Raw genomic sequence first — 17,272 nt, 5'->3', positions numbered from 1 at the left:
AGTGTTAACAAAAACCTAGAAAGGGGTAACTGGGAAGGACCCTTTCCTTTAATAACCTGGGGAAGAGGTTATGCTTGTGTCTTCACAGGTCACAGTCCCTGGTGATTACTGGCAAGGTGTGTGCAACCATACCTGAGGCGTGAGAGGCAGCCAGCACTCAGGATCCAGCTGTGGTTGCTGTGGATGCCCCTGTACCAACTGTTTGCGATCACTTCGACTGACCATTTAAGCAGAATGTCTGGGTAATGTTTGCTACTACAAGAGAACAAACTACACTACAATTGCCAGTTCTTTTAAGAGAAAATGCTAACAGTAATGAGTTTGCTCCTTAATGAGATATCTAGGCTTACCAGTCACTAGTGAAAGATGTAGTTTAGATGAAATGTAGTTATTAATAAGGATGAAATGCTGTAAGAATGTGTGTATTCAACTTTCTTTGTTTAGCAATATTAAGAATTAAGAGCTTAAGTGTTTAACATTTCTAGAAACTCCCTTGGTTTTCCTCCTTGAGCGTTGGCCAGGCTCAGGGTGGAACCCAACAGGAGGATGGAATCAGATGTTTCCACTCGAAGAAAAGTGCCAGTTATTATGGCCTGTTGATTTAGAGGCTGAACCTGTTTGCAGCGTCTTTGGATGCCTCACCTATGGATGGACGCATCATATAGGATTTCCAGTTTGTAAGGAAAGGTTCTCTACATTCTTGCTGCATCCAGGGTTCCCTAGCAATTGTGGATCTGAATGATATTACTTCTATTAATTAAATGTGCTCTTCTGTATTTTCCTTAGTTTATTTTTGTAGTATTTAGTCATATCCCTTAATTATTGGTAGTGAAATTAGCCTACTATTTTTAACTAGTAATTGTAACTGCTGTATTGTTTTAGCCTTCTGTGGAACTATTCTAAGTATGCTGTGTGTTTGAAGTTTATCTAACCCTTAACTGGTAACAGCTCCCAAACAAGTCTTGTAGGTGCTGCTGCAAAACAGAGAAAGACGAGATCTGGGAGGCATCAGCCTTACACAGCCTCTGACAAACAGCTAAGCTTTGATGAAGAACAGGCCTCTTAAGATAGATAAGAAACTGCTGAGTTGTGCCAAGGTGGCAGGGAAAAATCAATCAGGACAGCAGATATTTATCCTGGGCTTAGCAGCTGCTGCCGACCCATCTCAGACCTGTTTGATTGGAGTTAGAGCTGAGAGGCTCTCTTCCCCAGTAGCTGGGCATAGCATGCAAGATGAGGCCTGGGGATGTATATAGGCTAGGATGGCAAAACATGACTCCTTCAGCAGTACCAGTAAATGACACTTGGTTTTGTAGTGATGCTTACATGATAGGTTTACATCTCAAAGAAGAAAGAATATTTAATAATTATTCAGCTAAAAGGTTACCAATTACTAGATGGGTAAAGAATTTGGTTTTATACGGAATAACCATTTTAATTGTCATTGTAATCTTTTCATGATGTTGTGTGTGGAAGTGTTTTATGAAAATGATGGACCGAACAATAAAAGAGGTCTAGATCGCTCAAAAACCAAAAGAGGGATTCGTTGACTGGTTAAAAAACCAACAGACATGTTATGAGCGATCCAGATCGAGTGGCTTCACTGTAACAACAGGCTGTACCTGTTGTGAAGAACACCTGCAAAGCCAAGGGGCTGACAAACAGTGTGTGTAGCAAAAGATAAGAAAGCTGTACTGTTGAAAGCAAGATGTTTGCCCAGCAGGAGGAAGCGCATGGACACCATGCCGGTACCAATCATGAAGGGCAAAAGCGCAAGCAATAGTGGAACATGCGCATCGCACCCTAAAAGAAAAACTACAACAGCTTGGGGAGGGGGAAGGTCATAAGGGCACATACCCATACACCGACAGCAGACTCTTTTGTCCCGTGCCCTTTATGCTTTTAATGAATTTGTTAGAGGCAATGAGGCCACATGTCCCCTGTGGAAACACTTTATTCCAACCCAGGCAACAAAAACCATTCTTTGGTTCAGATCAGGGAACCAGGAGCGATACCATGGGAATCGGGCTTGTCGCTAAGAGGGTTTGGGTGTGGGTACGCAGCAGTGGAAAAGGATGGCTTAATTAAATGGATACCTGCACAATGTATAAAACCTGAAATAACCATTTCTTCTTAAAAGTTTTTGCAGATTTTCTGTGGCTTTTGGCTACTTGGATCTTTCACTAGACAAACCATCCCGCCCAGACCCAACGTATGGGCAAGCACTACAGAGAAGCATGCAGCAGCTGTGGTGAATACAGGAAAAGAATGAAGAGAAAGCAAAGGAAAAAGGGAATGGAGTAAAAAACCCTACGTATGAAGAAATAGAACAACAAGCACTTCAATTATTACAAATATAGCTATATAGCATGGGGAGGGGGAAGTGTAGGGAGAGGTGCTCAGAAGACCTCTCAATGTACGGGAAGAATAGGGAACCAATCAATCATGCCAAAGAAGAATGTTACCAAAACACTGCCATGCTTAAGGTGGATCCCTTTAAGGAGCTTATATAAAGCAACTGCGCAGTTAATAAGTTGAACAAGTAGCAACCATCGTATTGGTGTCTGTGCTTTTGTTCCCATGAAGGTTTTAACCTCCTGCAAGGGTTAGCTGTGATCTGAGTGCCACATTTCTGTGACTTGGCAGGTAGAAAAAGACAGCTAATGCCTTACCACAATAACTGTGGATTATAGAGAACTGAACAAGAGCACCCCACCTCTTGTGAGAGCTGTACCTGATATGATCACTTTAATAGAAAGAGTTCAGAGGCATCCTGGCACGTGGTACACTGTCATTCACCTGGGCAATGCATATTCTACAATTCTGATTGCAGAAGGGCATTGGGATCAATTTGCATTTACATGGCAAGGACGGCAGTACACCTTCACCAGGTTTCCTCAAGGATGGGTTCATAGTCCAACTATTTGCCATAGAATAGTGGCTGAGCACCTGGATGAGGTACAGCTCCCTTCTCATATGCAAATAATCCACTATATTGATGACATCCTGATTCAAGGGACCAATGAGGGTGAATCACAACAAATGCTTGAAGTGCTACTAACGCATATGAGGCAGAAAGGTTGGAAGATTAATCCTACTAAGATCCAAGGGCCATCTCAGACTGTTAAATTCCTAGGAATACATTGGAACTGTGGTCATCGAGAAATACTACCTAAAGCTCTGCAAAAGATTCTTGACTTTGCTATACCACGGAATAAGAAGGAGGCACAGAGATTTATCGGACTATTTGGTTTCTGGAGACAACATATTCCACATTTAGGACAGATTCTGGTCCCATTATACAAGGTAACTCACAAAAAGCATGAATTTGAATGGGGAAATGAACAGCAGGCTGCCTTTGAATTGGCAAAAGAGGCTATTCAAAGGGCTTTGGACTTATGGCCCATGCAGGATGGCGAAGTAGAATTAAATGTATCTGTAAATGGGTCATATGTTAATTGGAGCCTCTGGCAGAAACAATGGAAAAGAAGAGTCCCGTTAGGATTTTGGGGAGGAAAGTTACCAGAGGCAGGACATAATTACACGCCCTTTGAGAAACAACTGTTAGCCTGTTATTGGGCCTTGATAGAAACCGAGAAGCTCACGATAGGTCACAAGGTGGCCCTGCGCCCCGAAATACCTATTATGCAGTGGGTTAAAAGCTCCCCAAAGACTCACTCAATAGGGTATGCGCAAGAATCGAGCATTATAAAATGGAAATGGTACATCCAGGACAGAGCTAAGGTGGGACCTGGTGGTGTTGCTGCCCTCCGTGAGCAAGTAGTGGCTGCCCCCATGCAGGATCAAGAGGTAAAGCCTGATCCTATAGTTGAACAGGAATCCTCAGTGCAATGGGGGAAGACCCTGGATCAGCTGCTACCTCTTGAAAGGGAACACTCACGGTTTACAGATGGGTCAGCTAAATATATAGGAGGGAAAAGGTTTTGGAAGGCAGTGGCTTATCCTCCTTCAGGGAAATTTCTGGAGACCACAGGAAAAGAGGAAAGTAGCCAATATGCTGTTATATGCAGTATATATGGCTTTAAAACAAGAGGATTTAGGGGAATGACACCTATATGCTGATTCTTAGTCAGTGGCAAATGGATTGGCTACTTGGATGCCAATCCAAGCCAATACCCAAGAGGATGGGTAGCCAAAGATTGGAAAATTTATTCTAAAATGGTCTGGGGAAAGGCAATATGGAAAGATATTTGGGAATTGCTTCAAAGAACCAAGGCGACAGTATTCCATGTACATGCTCATAGATAAATTCACTTGAGTGTCTTTACAATTCTGTCACTGATAACCGGGCAAAGATTTGCCAAGCTGGACTGGAGTTCCCTCATGAAGGAGACCATGAAGGCTTGGCAAAATGGGCACACCAGAAATGTGGGCATCTTGGGGAAAAGGCCACTTACAAGTGGGCCCAAGAGTGTGGCATAGTTATGTCACTGGATATGATCAAAATAATAATTGCTCAATGTCCTCTGTGCCAGCATACTCATAAGCGCCTGGTACAAAATATCGTAAAAGGAGAATTGGGAAGAGGGAAATTGCCAGGACAAATCTGGCAGATCGACTATATTGGCCCTTTACCCCAGGACTGAGGGTATAAATACATCTGCACCGCAGCTGACACATATCCAGGATACTTCATTGCTTATCCCTGCAGAAAAGCCACGCACCGTAGTACTACCTCTACCATAGATATAATGATCCTATACTATGGCATCCCCTTACAAATACAAAGTGATAATGGGTCCCATTTCCGAAATAAATTTGTACAGCAATATGCAGAGCAGCATAACATTCAATGGATCTTCCATATCTCATACTAACCACAGGCTGCAGGATTAATTGAATGAATGAATGAATGAATGAGCTTTTAAAGGAGCAGTTAAAAAAGCTGGGAAATGGAAACCTATCCCAATGGAGATCTAACCTCACAGATGTGCTCCACACCCTCAACAATAAACCCATTGGGGAGATGGAGACACCCTTGATGCGTATCACTACGCACAATCTGCAAATAGAGCCTCTAATGGTAACTGAAACTTTAACCTACTGGGAAATGGTTCCAGGGGCAATGGCCCCCTACTGGGCCACTCCAGAGGCTGCTGGGCTAGATCTTTATGCATCAGAACTGGTAAAGATAAATCGAGGCCAGACAAGTGTTATTTAACACTGGGATAGGAATCCAAATTCCCCCAAGACACTTTGGTTTAATAACTGCTTGCTCAAACCTAGCCCTAAAAGGCATTCATGTAATGGGAGGAGTGATTGATGCAGACTACCAGGGAGAGATCAAAGTAATCCTGCTGAATAATGGTGAACAAGATTTAGATATTCAACCCAATGATAGAGTAGCACAGCTATTAATATTACCAATCTTGAAAACAACGGTGAGGAAGGGGGATCCACCCCAAGTCACTACTGTTCGTGGAGACAAAGGATTTGGATCCACCAACTTCAGTAATGGGGCAAAAGTATGGGTCCAAGGGCTGAGTGGCCCCCCTGAGCCAGCTGAAGTAATAGCTGTAGGAAAAGATAACGCCGTCCTAATCATGAAGCCTAGACAGATAAAATGGGAACATGTCCCCGCAAAATATGTTATTTGCGGGAATAACGATGGTCTAAGGTTTTGTCTTCTAGATCTTGTGTGGCACTTCCTGGAATATGAAATCGCTCCTGTGGCAAATGTATTCGACCTGAATGGGCAGCATACAGGCTGGAATACAAGTTGACGCTAAACTGTGCAAAGCAGATATGAAGAAACAGCTTAGATGACTGTGGCAGTGTCTGTAGCCGAATACAAGATAAAGATGTCACACTTAGAGATTGTGTGAGGGCTGTGGTCCACCCATATGTCAAGGGGCCCAGTGAAACGATGGGTTTTCAACCCCAAGCCCCAAATTAAGGTTGACATATGGGTGATTCCCACAGCCCGTCACAAAGGGGGGGAGTGAGTTTACCTTTAGGCTTCCCTCCAGGGTGCGGCCAGTCATGCAGGGAGAGCCATTGGGTAAATGAGCCCCAGGTGTCTGCATTAAGTAAGCAAAGGTCAGGTGTCCCACTTAGGGATAAAAGCTGGGACCACTTGCAGGAAGGGCAGTGTCTGTCTGTGAGGTGGATGCACTTTGCAGTGTTTGCTGTTGGAGAAGGACCTCCTGCCTCCCTGGGACTGGGCTCCAGTCAGGTCTGGCTTTTGTAAACGTGGGCTGTGTAGAGATTCAGTATGTGGCTTCCTTGGTCTTATGTGTTTGGCTTGTTGACTCGGTTGTCTCCTGTCCCTTCTATGGGAGACTGCATTTCACCATTTATTCCACCTGTTGTTGGTCGTGTGGTGCCATTGTTGGGGTCAGTGGGATTGATGTCGATTATGTATAATCTGACTTGTTTGTAGCCCCAGCGCTCACCCATGTACTGACCCTTTTGTATCAAATACACTTTGGTTATTGGTTCATTTTTATGCTGGCTGTGTCCTTTATGCTATGCCTAATAATTGGTAAAACAGAGTATCACATCCCTTATTACCCACATGTGTCTGGAAATATTGAATCACAGAATCATCTAGGTTGGAGAGGACCCTGGAGATTATCTAGTCCAACCATTCGCCTTGCACAGTTCCCACCTACAGCAGATCCTTAAGCTCTAAATCGACCCTACTCTTGAACACCTCCAGGGATGGGGATTCCACCACTGCCCTGGGCAGCCCATTCCAACACCCAATAACAAGTTCTGTCAAGAAATGCTTCCTAATATATAGTCTGAACTTTCCCTTGAGGCCATTCCCTCTTGTCCTATCGTTTCTTACTTGGTTAAAGAGACTCATCCCCAGCTCTCTGCACCCTCCTTTCAGGGAGCTGTAGAGGGCCATGAGGTCTCCCCTCAGCCTCCTCTTCTCCAGACTAAACACCCCCAGTTCCCTCAGCCCCTCCCCGTTCGACCTGTGCTCCAGACCCTGCACCAGCTCCGTTGCCCTTCTCTGGACACGCTTGAGCCATTCAATGTCCTTTTTGTAATGAGGGGCCCAAAGCTGAACACAGGAATCGAGGGGCGGCCTCCCCAGTGCCGAGTACAGGGGTAAGATCCCTTCCCTGTCCCTGCTGGCCACGCTATTGCTGACACAAGCCAGGATGCCATTGGCCTTCTTGGCCACCTGGGCACACTGCTGGCTCCTGTTCAGCTGGCTGTCAATCAACACCCCCAGGTCCCTCTCTGACTGGCAGCTCTCCAGCCACTCCTCCCCAAGCCTGTAGCGCTGCTGGGGGTTGTTGTGGCCCAAGAGCAGCCCCCGGCATTTGGCCTTATGGAAACTCCTCCAGTTGGCCTCAGCCCATGGCTCCAGCCTGTCCAGGTCTCCCTGCAGAGCCTCCCTACCCCCGAGCAGATCAACACTCGCACCCAACTTGGGGTCATCTGCAAACTGACTGAGGGTGCACTCGATCCCCTTGTCTAGATCATCAATAAAGATGTTAAACAGGAGTGGCCCCAAAACCCAGCCCTGGGGGACACCACTCATGACCGGCTATCAACTGGATTTAACTCCGTTCACCACAACTCTTTGGGCCTGGTCATCCAGACAGTTTTTGACCCAGTGAAGTGTGCAATTGTCCAAACCTCGAGCAGCCATTTTTGCCAGGAGAATGCTGTGGGAAATGGTGTCAAAAGCCTTGCTAAAGTCAAGGTAAATTGCATCCACAGCCTTTCCCTCATCCAATAAGCAGGTCGCCCTGTTGTAGAAGGAGATCACGTTTGTCAGGCAGGACCTGCCTTTCATAAACCCATGCTGACTGGGCCTGAGCATCTGGTTGTCCCTCATGTGTTGCATGATGGTGTTTAGGATGAGCTGCTCCATCAGCTTCCTGGGTGCCGAAGTCAAGCTGACAGGCCTGTCATTTCCCAGATCATCCTTCCAACCCTTCTTATAGATGGGCGTCACACTGGCCAATTTCCAATCTGTAGGGACCTCCCCAGTCAGCCAGGACTGCTGGTAAATGATAGAAAGTGGCCTGGTGAGCACCCCAGCCAGCTCCTTCAGCACCCTTGGGTGTATCCCATCTGGTCCCATAGACTTGTGTATGTCTGTGTGATGCAGCAAGTCACTGACTGTCTGCTGGACTGCTGGGGGGTCGTTCTCCCAGTCTCTGTATTCTGGCTGTGGAGGCTGGATTTCATCAATACAACTAACCTTGTTATTAAAGACTGAGGCAAAGAAGGCATTAAGCGCCTCAGCCTTCTTCTCCACACTCTTAAAGACTATGCTGAAAGCATTGGACAATGGGGGATGGAAGCGCTGGGATATAAATTTAGCAGAAGCCACTTGGCTAACTAACACCAGAGGATGTGTTAACCTGTAATCCTGCCCAAACAAACCCCCTTCATACTGTGGGAGGAGATAAGGTCCCTGTAGTACACACACGGAAATGGCTGGGCAAAGCAGTGTGGATTGCTCCTCCCTTGGGAAAAGGCAAACTCACTCGTGGGATCGTCTTTGCTCAGGGACCTGGATGTACTTGGTGGGTAACGTTGGAGGATGGGACTACTCAGTGTGTGCCTCAAGGATATTTAACCCTTGGGGAAAATAATCTGTGGGGTGAGTTGTATGTTGCAGGAAGTGATGGAGGAAGTAGGAACAATGAAGAGTGAACCAGATATGTGCAATGATGACCCAAACCTAGGCGGTGCTGGAGTCCAACAGTCAAACATACTGCTCCTGTCCTGAACATCCATCTTGACAGATGGGAGTGTCCTGGTTCAGCTAGGATAGGGTTAAGTTTCCCCAGCAGAGAGGGGGAAGGGATCTCACCCCGGGTTATTCATACCATGCTGAAGTCAGGTCCAGAGCAGCAGTGCAGGAAGATTTTTCCTTTGTGGCTTTGGTGGAAGAAAAGCAGGCATGGGCTGGCTGTATCCATTACAGTATCTCTCTGTATATCTTTTGTCTTGTTCACTGTTATTGCTTTTTATTGTTGTTATCATTGCTACTGTTGTTGTTCAGATTGTTTTTTACACTGTTGTATTAAATTTCTTCTTATTTTAACCCAGGGTTTGTGCCCTACTTGTGTCCGAGGGTGGGGGAGGGACAACGGCAATGCGGTCTCCGGTCCCAGCAGGGCCTAAACCAACACAGGGAGCCAAGTCACTGAAGGAGTGAAGAAAGCTTATGGAATGGATAAATGAGTATTATGTGGGACCTGGGCATGACGTAAATGTGAGGAATAAGAGGTGGAGACTGTACTAGGTCTGGCTGAGCCGGAATTGGTTTTCCCCTACAGCAGCCCTCACGGTGCTGTGGTTTATGCTGGGAGCTGGCAGGGTTTTGGTAGCACCCTGGTGTTGTGGCTCCTGCCGAGCAGTGCTTACACAGCACCAAGGCTCCTTCCGACATTTACCCCCGCAGTGGGACAGGGTGGGCAAGATCTTGGGAGGGGACACAACCAGGACAGCTGACCTGAACCGACCAAAGGGATATTCCATACCATATGACGTCTGTCAGTATAAAGCTGGGAGAAAGGAGGAAGGGGGTGGGGTCACCCTTGGTCCTCTGAGGCAACCACTATGCATATCAGAGCCCTGATTCCTGAGAAGGCCCAACACCGCCTCTTCATGGGAAGGCGAGAATAAATCTGTTTTCTTTTTTTTTTTTGTTTCCGCACAAGGACCTTTGCTTTGCTTAGGTTATATTAAAATTTCTTTTATTTTACCCACAAGTATTGGGTTTTTTTTAATCTATCTTATTTTCTTTCCCCTCTTTGCCCTGTTGAGAAAAAATGGGGAAGGGGGTGGAAGTGATAGAGTGACTTGGTGGGTACCTGCCCTTTAGCCAAGATCAAACCACCACAAATACCTAATCCAATGCCTATATTAGCAAGGCCACAGAGGTAAGGCAAACATTCTGAGAATAGTGAAAGACACTGGCTGGTGGCCTAACAGGAAGAAGGATGTATATAACTTGTGTGAGAACCACCTTTCCTTGTGCACAGCCAATGGAGATTATGGTGGAGTAAATGCCCCAGTCCAGCACCAATGTATTAATTGCCTATGAGTATGACTGCAGATTGACTTTGTGGGACATCTGTCAGTGACAGCTCAAACAACAAATACAGGTAGTATTAGATCCTTTCAGAAAAACCTACACTGCAGCCACCACTGTAAATCTGTTACTTAAAATCTTTTCATGAGCAGGTATGCCCCATACCATAGATTCTGATCTCAGAGCCCACTCTGTCTGAACAGTTATGCATGAGCTGTGCAATGCCCTACGAATAAAGCAAAGGTTCCACACTGCACGGCAACCCACACCTTCACATTTACTCAACACATAAACAGCAGAGTTAAGGAAGCTTTAACAAAATGGTGCAGAGCCAATAGGAAGAATTGGGATGAAAAGCTCTGCAATTATTTTCATGGCATTATGAGGATCTAAAGCAACTCGTGATTATACTCCCTTCCAAGGTATGATACAGTGGCAAATAAGAATGCTTGAGTCCTGGTGGTTTGGGGTAGAGTTACCGAGCCCTTGGGAACACAGGGTAGTTGAATGGGTGTTGGAGAACGGCTTGCAGAGAGCAAGGCCATAGCTCTCTGCAGGAGCTGGTCAGCCATAGCTCCCTGCAGAAGTCGATCACAGCCACCTGAGGTAAACAGAGGAAAAAACCCAGGGTACAGTTATACTAATAAGGAAGGAGATTCAAGGCTCAGTGATGCTAACAAGGACTGTTCTGAGAACAAAGAGATAAGTTGGGGTGCATTATGACCTTGGGGGTGAGAGCAAAACAGCTCTGGGAGGGAAACAGGTTCAAAGCAAGAAAAATGTTTATGCATACCAGAAATGCCACAAGGGGCTGAGATATTATAATGTGACCTTTTAGATGTACCCAATGGCTGAGATATTATAATGTAGTTTCTTAAATGTATCCAATAGAGTTACAAGTAGTGTATTGTAGAGTGCTTATATAAGGTGTGATTTCTTTCAGTAAAGTTGAAGCTTGCTCTATCATTCACATTGAATCAGCTGCTTGCTTCCTCCACCCTCCGCAAATGGGTAGAAACATTAGTGGAAGAAATAGCCAAGACTCACCAAGACATAGGAAGACAACTGAGGAAAGCCCAAGTGGATAGGGACAAAATGTTAAAATGTGATAGCAAACCAGTTACATTGGTAGTAGCCAATAATTCCCTGTGAACATTTTCTGACACACAGGTGGGATGGATCAGCCTGTATTATACATAAGGTTAGTCCTGCCATTTATCACATTGAAATTTCACAGAGCAAGCGCGGAAGGTCATGAAGAAAATACCTGCATGCTTCTCAACTGAAGGAATAGAAAGCTGAACCTTCAGCCACCACAGTCAGATGAATCCCAGACTGGACTTGAGTAACACTAATTTCATCCTTACATAGTGTAGTAACATGTGTTTGAACATAAAGAGTTCCGAACATTTTCATCATAACTTTACCCTTTGCCAGGGAGTGAGGGTGGGAGAGGGTTGGCAGTAACATCCTCCTGTAGTTCTGCTGTTCACAGGAAAAATGCAGTCATATCTATGCATCTGGTTGATATATACTATGAGAGCAACAACAGTAAACACCATTCAATCCATTGACAAGCAACTATGACCTGTGCTTCTAACAGCTTGGAGCTGCTAAATGAGGCACTACTGTGGTGGACTCCATATGCAATGGTTCAATGGTCACAAGAGTGGAACATACCAATGCTTCCATGTTTTCCATATACTGAGATGGACTGAAAGCATCAAGCATCCCTCTGGAGACTTTCTATGCTTTTGTTATAGCACACATCCTTTAGCAGGTGATCAAAAGGAAATTATTGTGACTTGAAGGAAATTATTGTGACTTGAATTATGAAGGGAAAACCCCAAATATCACCACCTTTAATGTTTATACTGAGACTTGTGAGGTGGTGCTGTCAGCTACTGCCTCAGCTCCAAATTCCCCATCTACTCTTGCCATTTTAACATGGTCTCAAGTCTTAGAAGAGCCAAGCAATGATCTGTACCTTGGTTTGATCAACCCCACGAGTCTGAAGACCACAAAAGTCATTGCAGAATGAACTCTCTACAGTTGGACAATTAAAGGCAGAGATTTGCACAAGAAATTTCCTGGACTGGCTCATCCCACTGAGTGGAGGCACATCCAGTAAAGCTATGTCAGTTATCCACTTCAAAAACTTTAGGAAAATGCAATATAATTTTAGGAAGGGTCTGGAAAGGAATGATACATTGGGTTTCAGAAGAAAGAATCAAACAATGCCTGTGTTTGTCCTTCCATTATTAATGAAATGTCCCTTTATGACTTAAAAATCCCACTATTAGTCTTCATGTACTTAAAACTATATCAACCTACTAAAATCTTCATAAACTCAAAAACTTCTCTTAAAGAAGTCCAGATGCAATTAGATGGCTTGAACATATATTATACGTAACCATGCCCCAGTGTGCTTCCTACTTGAAAGTAAGCCAAAAAGGATGAGATAGGCCAACCCACAGCATTTAGAAATACACAAATTCAAGTTTAAAAGAGGTTGGAAGGTCTAAGTAGATTCTAAGGGAGCAGGTTTGTCTCCTATTAATGTTGCAGAATTAAGTAATTTCTAATAAGCTTTCTTATGCTACCAAAAAGTAGAAAAACTGAATCGATACCATGCCAATTCTTTTGGCCAGCTGGGCATCAGACAACAAGACATCAATAAAAATCTTCCAACAAAGGAAAATATTACAGAAAATTATGAATAGATCATGCTTACAAGTATTAAATGTCTTGAATCAGGGAAAATAACATATAACTCAGAATGTACTACAGACTATAATCATTGTCATGATTAGACAAGCTAGAACAAGCCTTTGTAAGAACTTACAGAGGTAGAATCATTGATCAAACCTCCACTAACCACGAATGAGATTTCTCTAACTGAACGCAGCAAATTGATAAGTGCTACTTATCATCCAGACATAAATCAACTATGATTATTCATAATCCTAATTTCAGATGCTGACAGACATATTGAATGTCTATCCTGTGATCTGCTCCGGTTTGTAAGAAAAGTAGGATTTAGTAATGTATACTAGGGAGATGAACCACGACGGTAGCAAGAAAGAAACAGTTTTAAAACTGTGAATGTTGAACGTTGTCACAAACACAATACTTGGATCAAAGGTAAGAGAGTCAACCTTGTTTCTCACCATGCTCCACTGATTCTTCCTCCTGTACATTTGATTTGGTCAAGAGGAATAACTCCTCTATAATTTATGTTGGTACAGGTCATTTGTGTGTCAGAACTGTCAGGGTAGGCAGTGGGTCTGCTAAACACCTGGCAGAGCAGATGGAATTTAACCTCAGCCAGATCATCCTGTACCCATGAGAAGTCTGCATGCAAGAGGGCATACGACAGATAAGGAGCAAGGACAGCGAACATCTGCTGCAAGAAACATGAAACTGTTGACCACAGATAAGGAACTGTGTTAATCATGTTCAAAAGTAAACCTTTAAGAAAGCTATCCAATCATGTACCCTTGCTATGGGTGTACCATTGCTATGGGTTTAGCCAATTATGTTAGAGCTTGCGGTAGTTGTAAAAGATATATAAAGTATGTAGAAAACAATAAACACACTTCTTCTTTTACTCCTAACTTAATTGTCAATTGTCGCATGACCGTCTCTACTGCAACACAGAACTGCTTGTACTTATGTTCTTACTTCACTGGACAAGCTCAAGAAATGGGCCCATGTGAACTTCATGAGGTTTAACAAGGCCAAGTGCAAAATCCTTCACCAGGGTTGGTGCAACCCCTGGGATTAATACAGGCTGGGAGATGAAGGGATTGAGAGCAGCCCTGTGGAGAAGGACTTGGGAGTGCTGGCAGATGAAAAGCTGGACATGAGCCAGCAATGTGTGCTTGCAGCCTAGCAAGCCAACTGTATCCTGGGCTGCATCAACAGAAGTGTGGCCAGCAGGTCGAGGTGATTCTCCCCTTCTACTCCTCTCTTGTGAGACCTCACCTACAGTAGTGTGTCCAGCTTTGGAGTCCTCAGTACAGGAGAGACATGGACCTGTTGGAGCAGGTCCAGAGGAGGGACACAAAAATGATCAGAGGTATGGAACACCTCTCCTGTGATGAAAGGCTCAAGGAGTTGGAACTGTTCAGCCTTGTGGCATTTAGGGGGATGAACTGATTTGGTAAGAGATGAATCCCCTTGCATTCTAGCCAGTCCTCAGAGATTAGCGGGGCTAGGGGCGGCCGGATTTATCTCCTAATAGCTATGCCAGCTGGGGCCATGACTATAGGTCTGACACCAGATGCACAAACAGCTCGTATGCTGTAGGTCTGGTTGCATTCAAGAGCAGTCAGGTTCATGAACAGTACAATTTATTCTTATGAAACATTTACAGATTCTTTAAGATTGCCTGCAATAAATGCGCAAACTGCATGTTGGTTATATAGCACTACACACAAAAGAAAACAATTGCAATCACACAATTCCTGGGTAATCACTCAGCTTAGCCAAGGGCACAAATCTTACCAAAAGATGTCCCTTCTTGGGAAGGGGGGGAGGGAGGGAGGGGCGAGGGGGCAAGGAGCACAAACCCGTTGATCTGTCCCTCCAATTTGGCACCAGATTCTCGTTTCTCTGAGTTAGATAGAAACTCGGGGTAGTATTTATCTAAGTATGTATGTGTGAGTGGGTGGGACTGTGGTCAAGCCATTGTTTCTTGAATAATGACACAGCACATTCCTTGGTGCAAGGTGCGTGCAGTTCTTGTGGAAAAAGAGGAAGAATGGGAGATAATACCAGCAGAGTTGTGCAAAACAGTCCTTGAGAAAAGTGGAAGAGCAGGAGTTAAGTCTGTATAGTTGTGTCAAATATTCTTTGAGTAAAGTGGAAGAACAGGACCTTGCAGTCTCCACCTTGCTTTGCATTCCTCCTTGGTGCCATGGCAACACAAATCGCCGGATCTTCACCCCGTCCTGTATTTGTTCTGGACACCATGTGTTAAGGAAATGTGTGTTTTGCAGTTTTTTCACTGTTTTGTGTTTCCCACACTTCCAACAAGCCTGGAGAAGAGAAGGTTCCAAGAAGACCTTCTTGTGGCCTTTCAATACTTAGAGAGGGTTTATAAGAAAGATGGGGACAAAATTTTTAGCAGGGCCTATTGTGATAAAATAAAGCGTAACTGTTTTAAACTAAAAGAGAGTAGATTCAGAGTAGATATAAGGAAGACAACTTTTATGATGAGGGTGGTGAAACACTGGAACAAGTTGCCCAAAGAGGCTGTAGATGCCCTGGAAACATCCAAGGTCAGGTTGGACAGGACTTTGAGCAACCTGAACTGAAAATGTCCCTGCTGATTACAGGGGGGTTGGACTAGATGACCTTTAAAGATCCCTTCTAATCCAAACCATTCCATGATTCTATATTCTTTTAATTTCAGGGAAATTCAACCATTGGTTGCTTATCTCAACAGCTGTCTTGTACTTCAGTGATAGACACATGTGGTTACAGATTTTATGACCCTGCTTGGGCAGTATAGCATTATTAAGATATACCCTCATCTTTACCAATCTTTTTTCCCAGTTTCATGCTTTCTCTCTCTTTCCCTCTCTTTCCCTAATGCTCTTGGAAATAACTCTTTTTAGTTAGTCATTTTTATTGTAAATTTTTTAAAAATTTTAAATGGATAATATCCCAGACTCTGGGGTACCCCTTTGTCAGAGGAATTACTGGGGATACAGTCCCTCTGTGATGAAATTGAGTTGGGAATTTAACAAAGGCTGACTGAAGATATGATTCTTTGTTTTGTCAGTAACAATTGCAAGCAGAATATGTATGCCTGTACATTCATGTTCCTGTATTTTATTTTCTGTCAATGACTGAATGTATGAATGACATGATTCCCAAGTGTGAACTGGGAATTTGGATCTTACCCTGTATATTTGCTACTGTTGAACTAAGAAATCCCAAACACGTAGCCGTCCTTTGAACTAAAGCATCCTTACCCCAAATCAATTTCATTTCTTGGACTTCAAATGTATGCACACGGGGCCCTTAGACTCATGCAAAAGCTCTACATGTAATGATACTTTATGGCTCCCTTAACGGGTGGAAGTTTGTAACAGCAAAAATCGTATTATGTCACGATATGCTTGCCAAGTTCTACTTCAAAAAAAATACGCATTTGATTTGTTAAGGCAGACTGGGTCCCTGCTGTTCACCTGCCTTCATTGTTAAAGAAATTACTGTTTGTCAGAGGTGAACATAATCTTACCGATTTTCTTCTGTCGTCAGTTTGAAGTTATGAATGGCTCTTGGAAGTCTAGGCTTAAATGATGTACCAAACTGATAAACTAGGATTTGATTACACTGTATTTTCATCAGAACATCTACAGATGATTTTACTTTTTTTCCCCCCCTATGATTAAGAGTTTACACACAGTTTAGTCTGCAAAATTCTGGTACGGTTTACTGAATTTCCTCGTGTTCAACTCCATCTAGGCTGTGCACATTTCATTAATTAGGAAATGCTCTCCACAACAGTTAAGTTTGCTGTTTCTCTTCTAGATGTCCAGGGATTTAACACCAATGGTTCAGAAGATGACACTTGTCTGTGGTCCAGCAACTGCTGGACAACAGCCTTGACTACTTGCAGATTTCCCATCAACTGCCCTCTCTATCAGCCTGCTCAAGCCAAAAGCTGAGAGCACACAAGACAGCGCACCAGGACTGTGTGAAAAACTTGTCATCGATGCTTTTGTTCAGCTGGGATTTTTGAAGTGTTCCCCCACCCCTTTTTTGTTTCTCTGTTCCACAGACAAGGACACCATTTTAGGTTTTGAAGGAACTCCTCCTTCTCCATCCCAGTAACATTTCCTGTCTTGCAATTGCGATACCGATTTAGTGCAAAATGCAGGCTTTGTGTTTTCCTTCATACTACACTCAGCGCCCCCGACAGTCTCTAATACTTACAAGCACTTTGCCTAGTCAGGCAAAATGCCAGTCAGCCTTCAGGCATCTGCACACTCTCGCGTTTCTTTCTGTTAGCACGACAACCAGCACTTCCTCAGATCACCTGAGCATTGTTTGAGGGTTGGATGATGCTCAGGGACACCACAGAAACCCGGCTGAAAGAGCTGGGCACCATGACAACCCGTGAGACTGCCAGCCGTGGCCCTGAGCCCCAGGTCGGCCGCGGGCCCGAGGCCTGCCTAGGGCAGAGGCGCTCACGGTGAGCTGCACCGCCGCCACGAACCG

General features: G+C 44.3%; 1 protein-coding gene across 1 annotated transcript in view; it reads left to right on the top strand.

Moving 5' to 3' along the window:
• The window catches only part of LOC113489950, a 9,205-nt gene extending 3,461 nt beyond the window's left edge, over positions 1 to 5,744 (top strand). Inside the window, exons 3-4 of the mRNA XM_026866032.1 lie at positions 2,668 to 4,030; positions 5,248 to 5,744. Coding sequence (XP_026721833.1) covers positions 2,668 to 4,030; positions 5,248 to 5,744 — 1,860 coding nt within the window. The remainder of the gene's footprint in view (positions 1 to 2,667; positions 4,031 to 5,247) is intronic.
• Positions 5,745 to 17,272: the final 11,528 nt, after the last annotated feature.

The sequence above is a fragment of the Athene cunicularia genome (genome assembly GCF_003259725.1).
Source record: "Athene cunicularia isolate RWA chromosome Z unlocalized genomic scaffold, athCun1 chrZ_part2, whole genome shotgun sequence".
In the NCBI taxonomy this organism is placed as follows: Eukaryota; Metazoa; Chordata; class Aves; order Strigiformes; family Strigidae; genus Athene; species Athene cunicularia.
The sequence above is the reverse complement of the archived record's forward strand: the minus strand, read 5'-3'. Positions and strand labels throughout refer to the sequence as shown.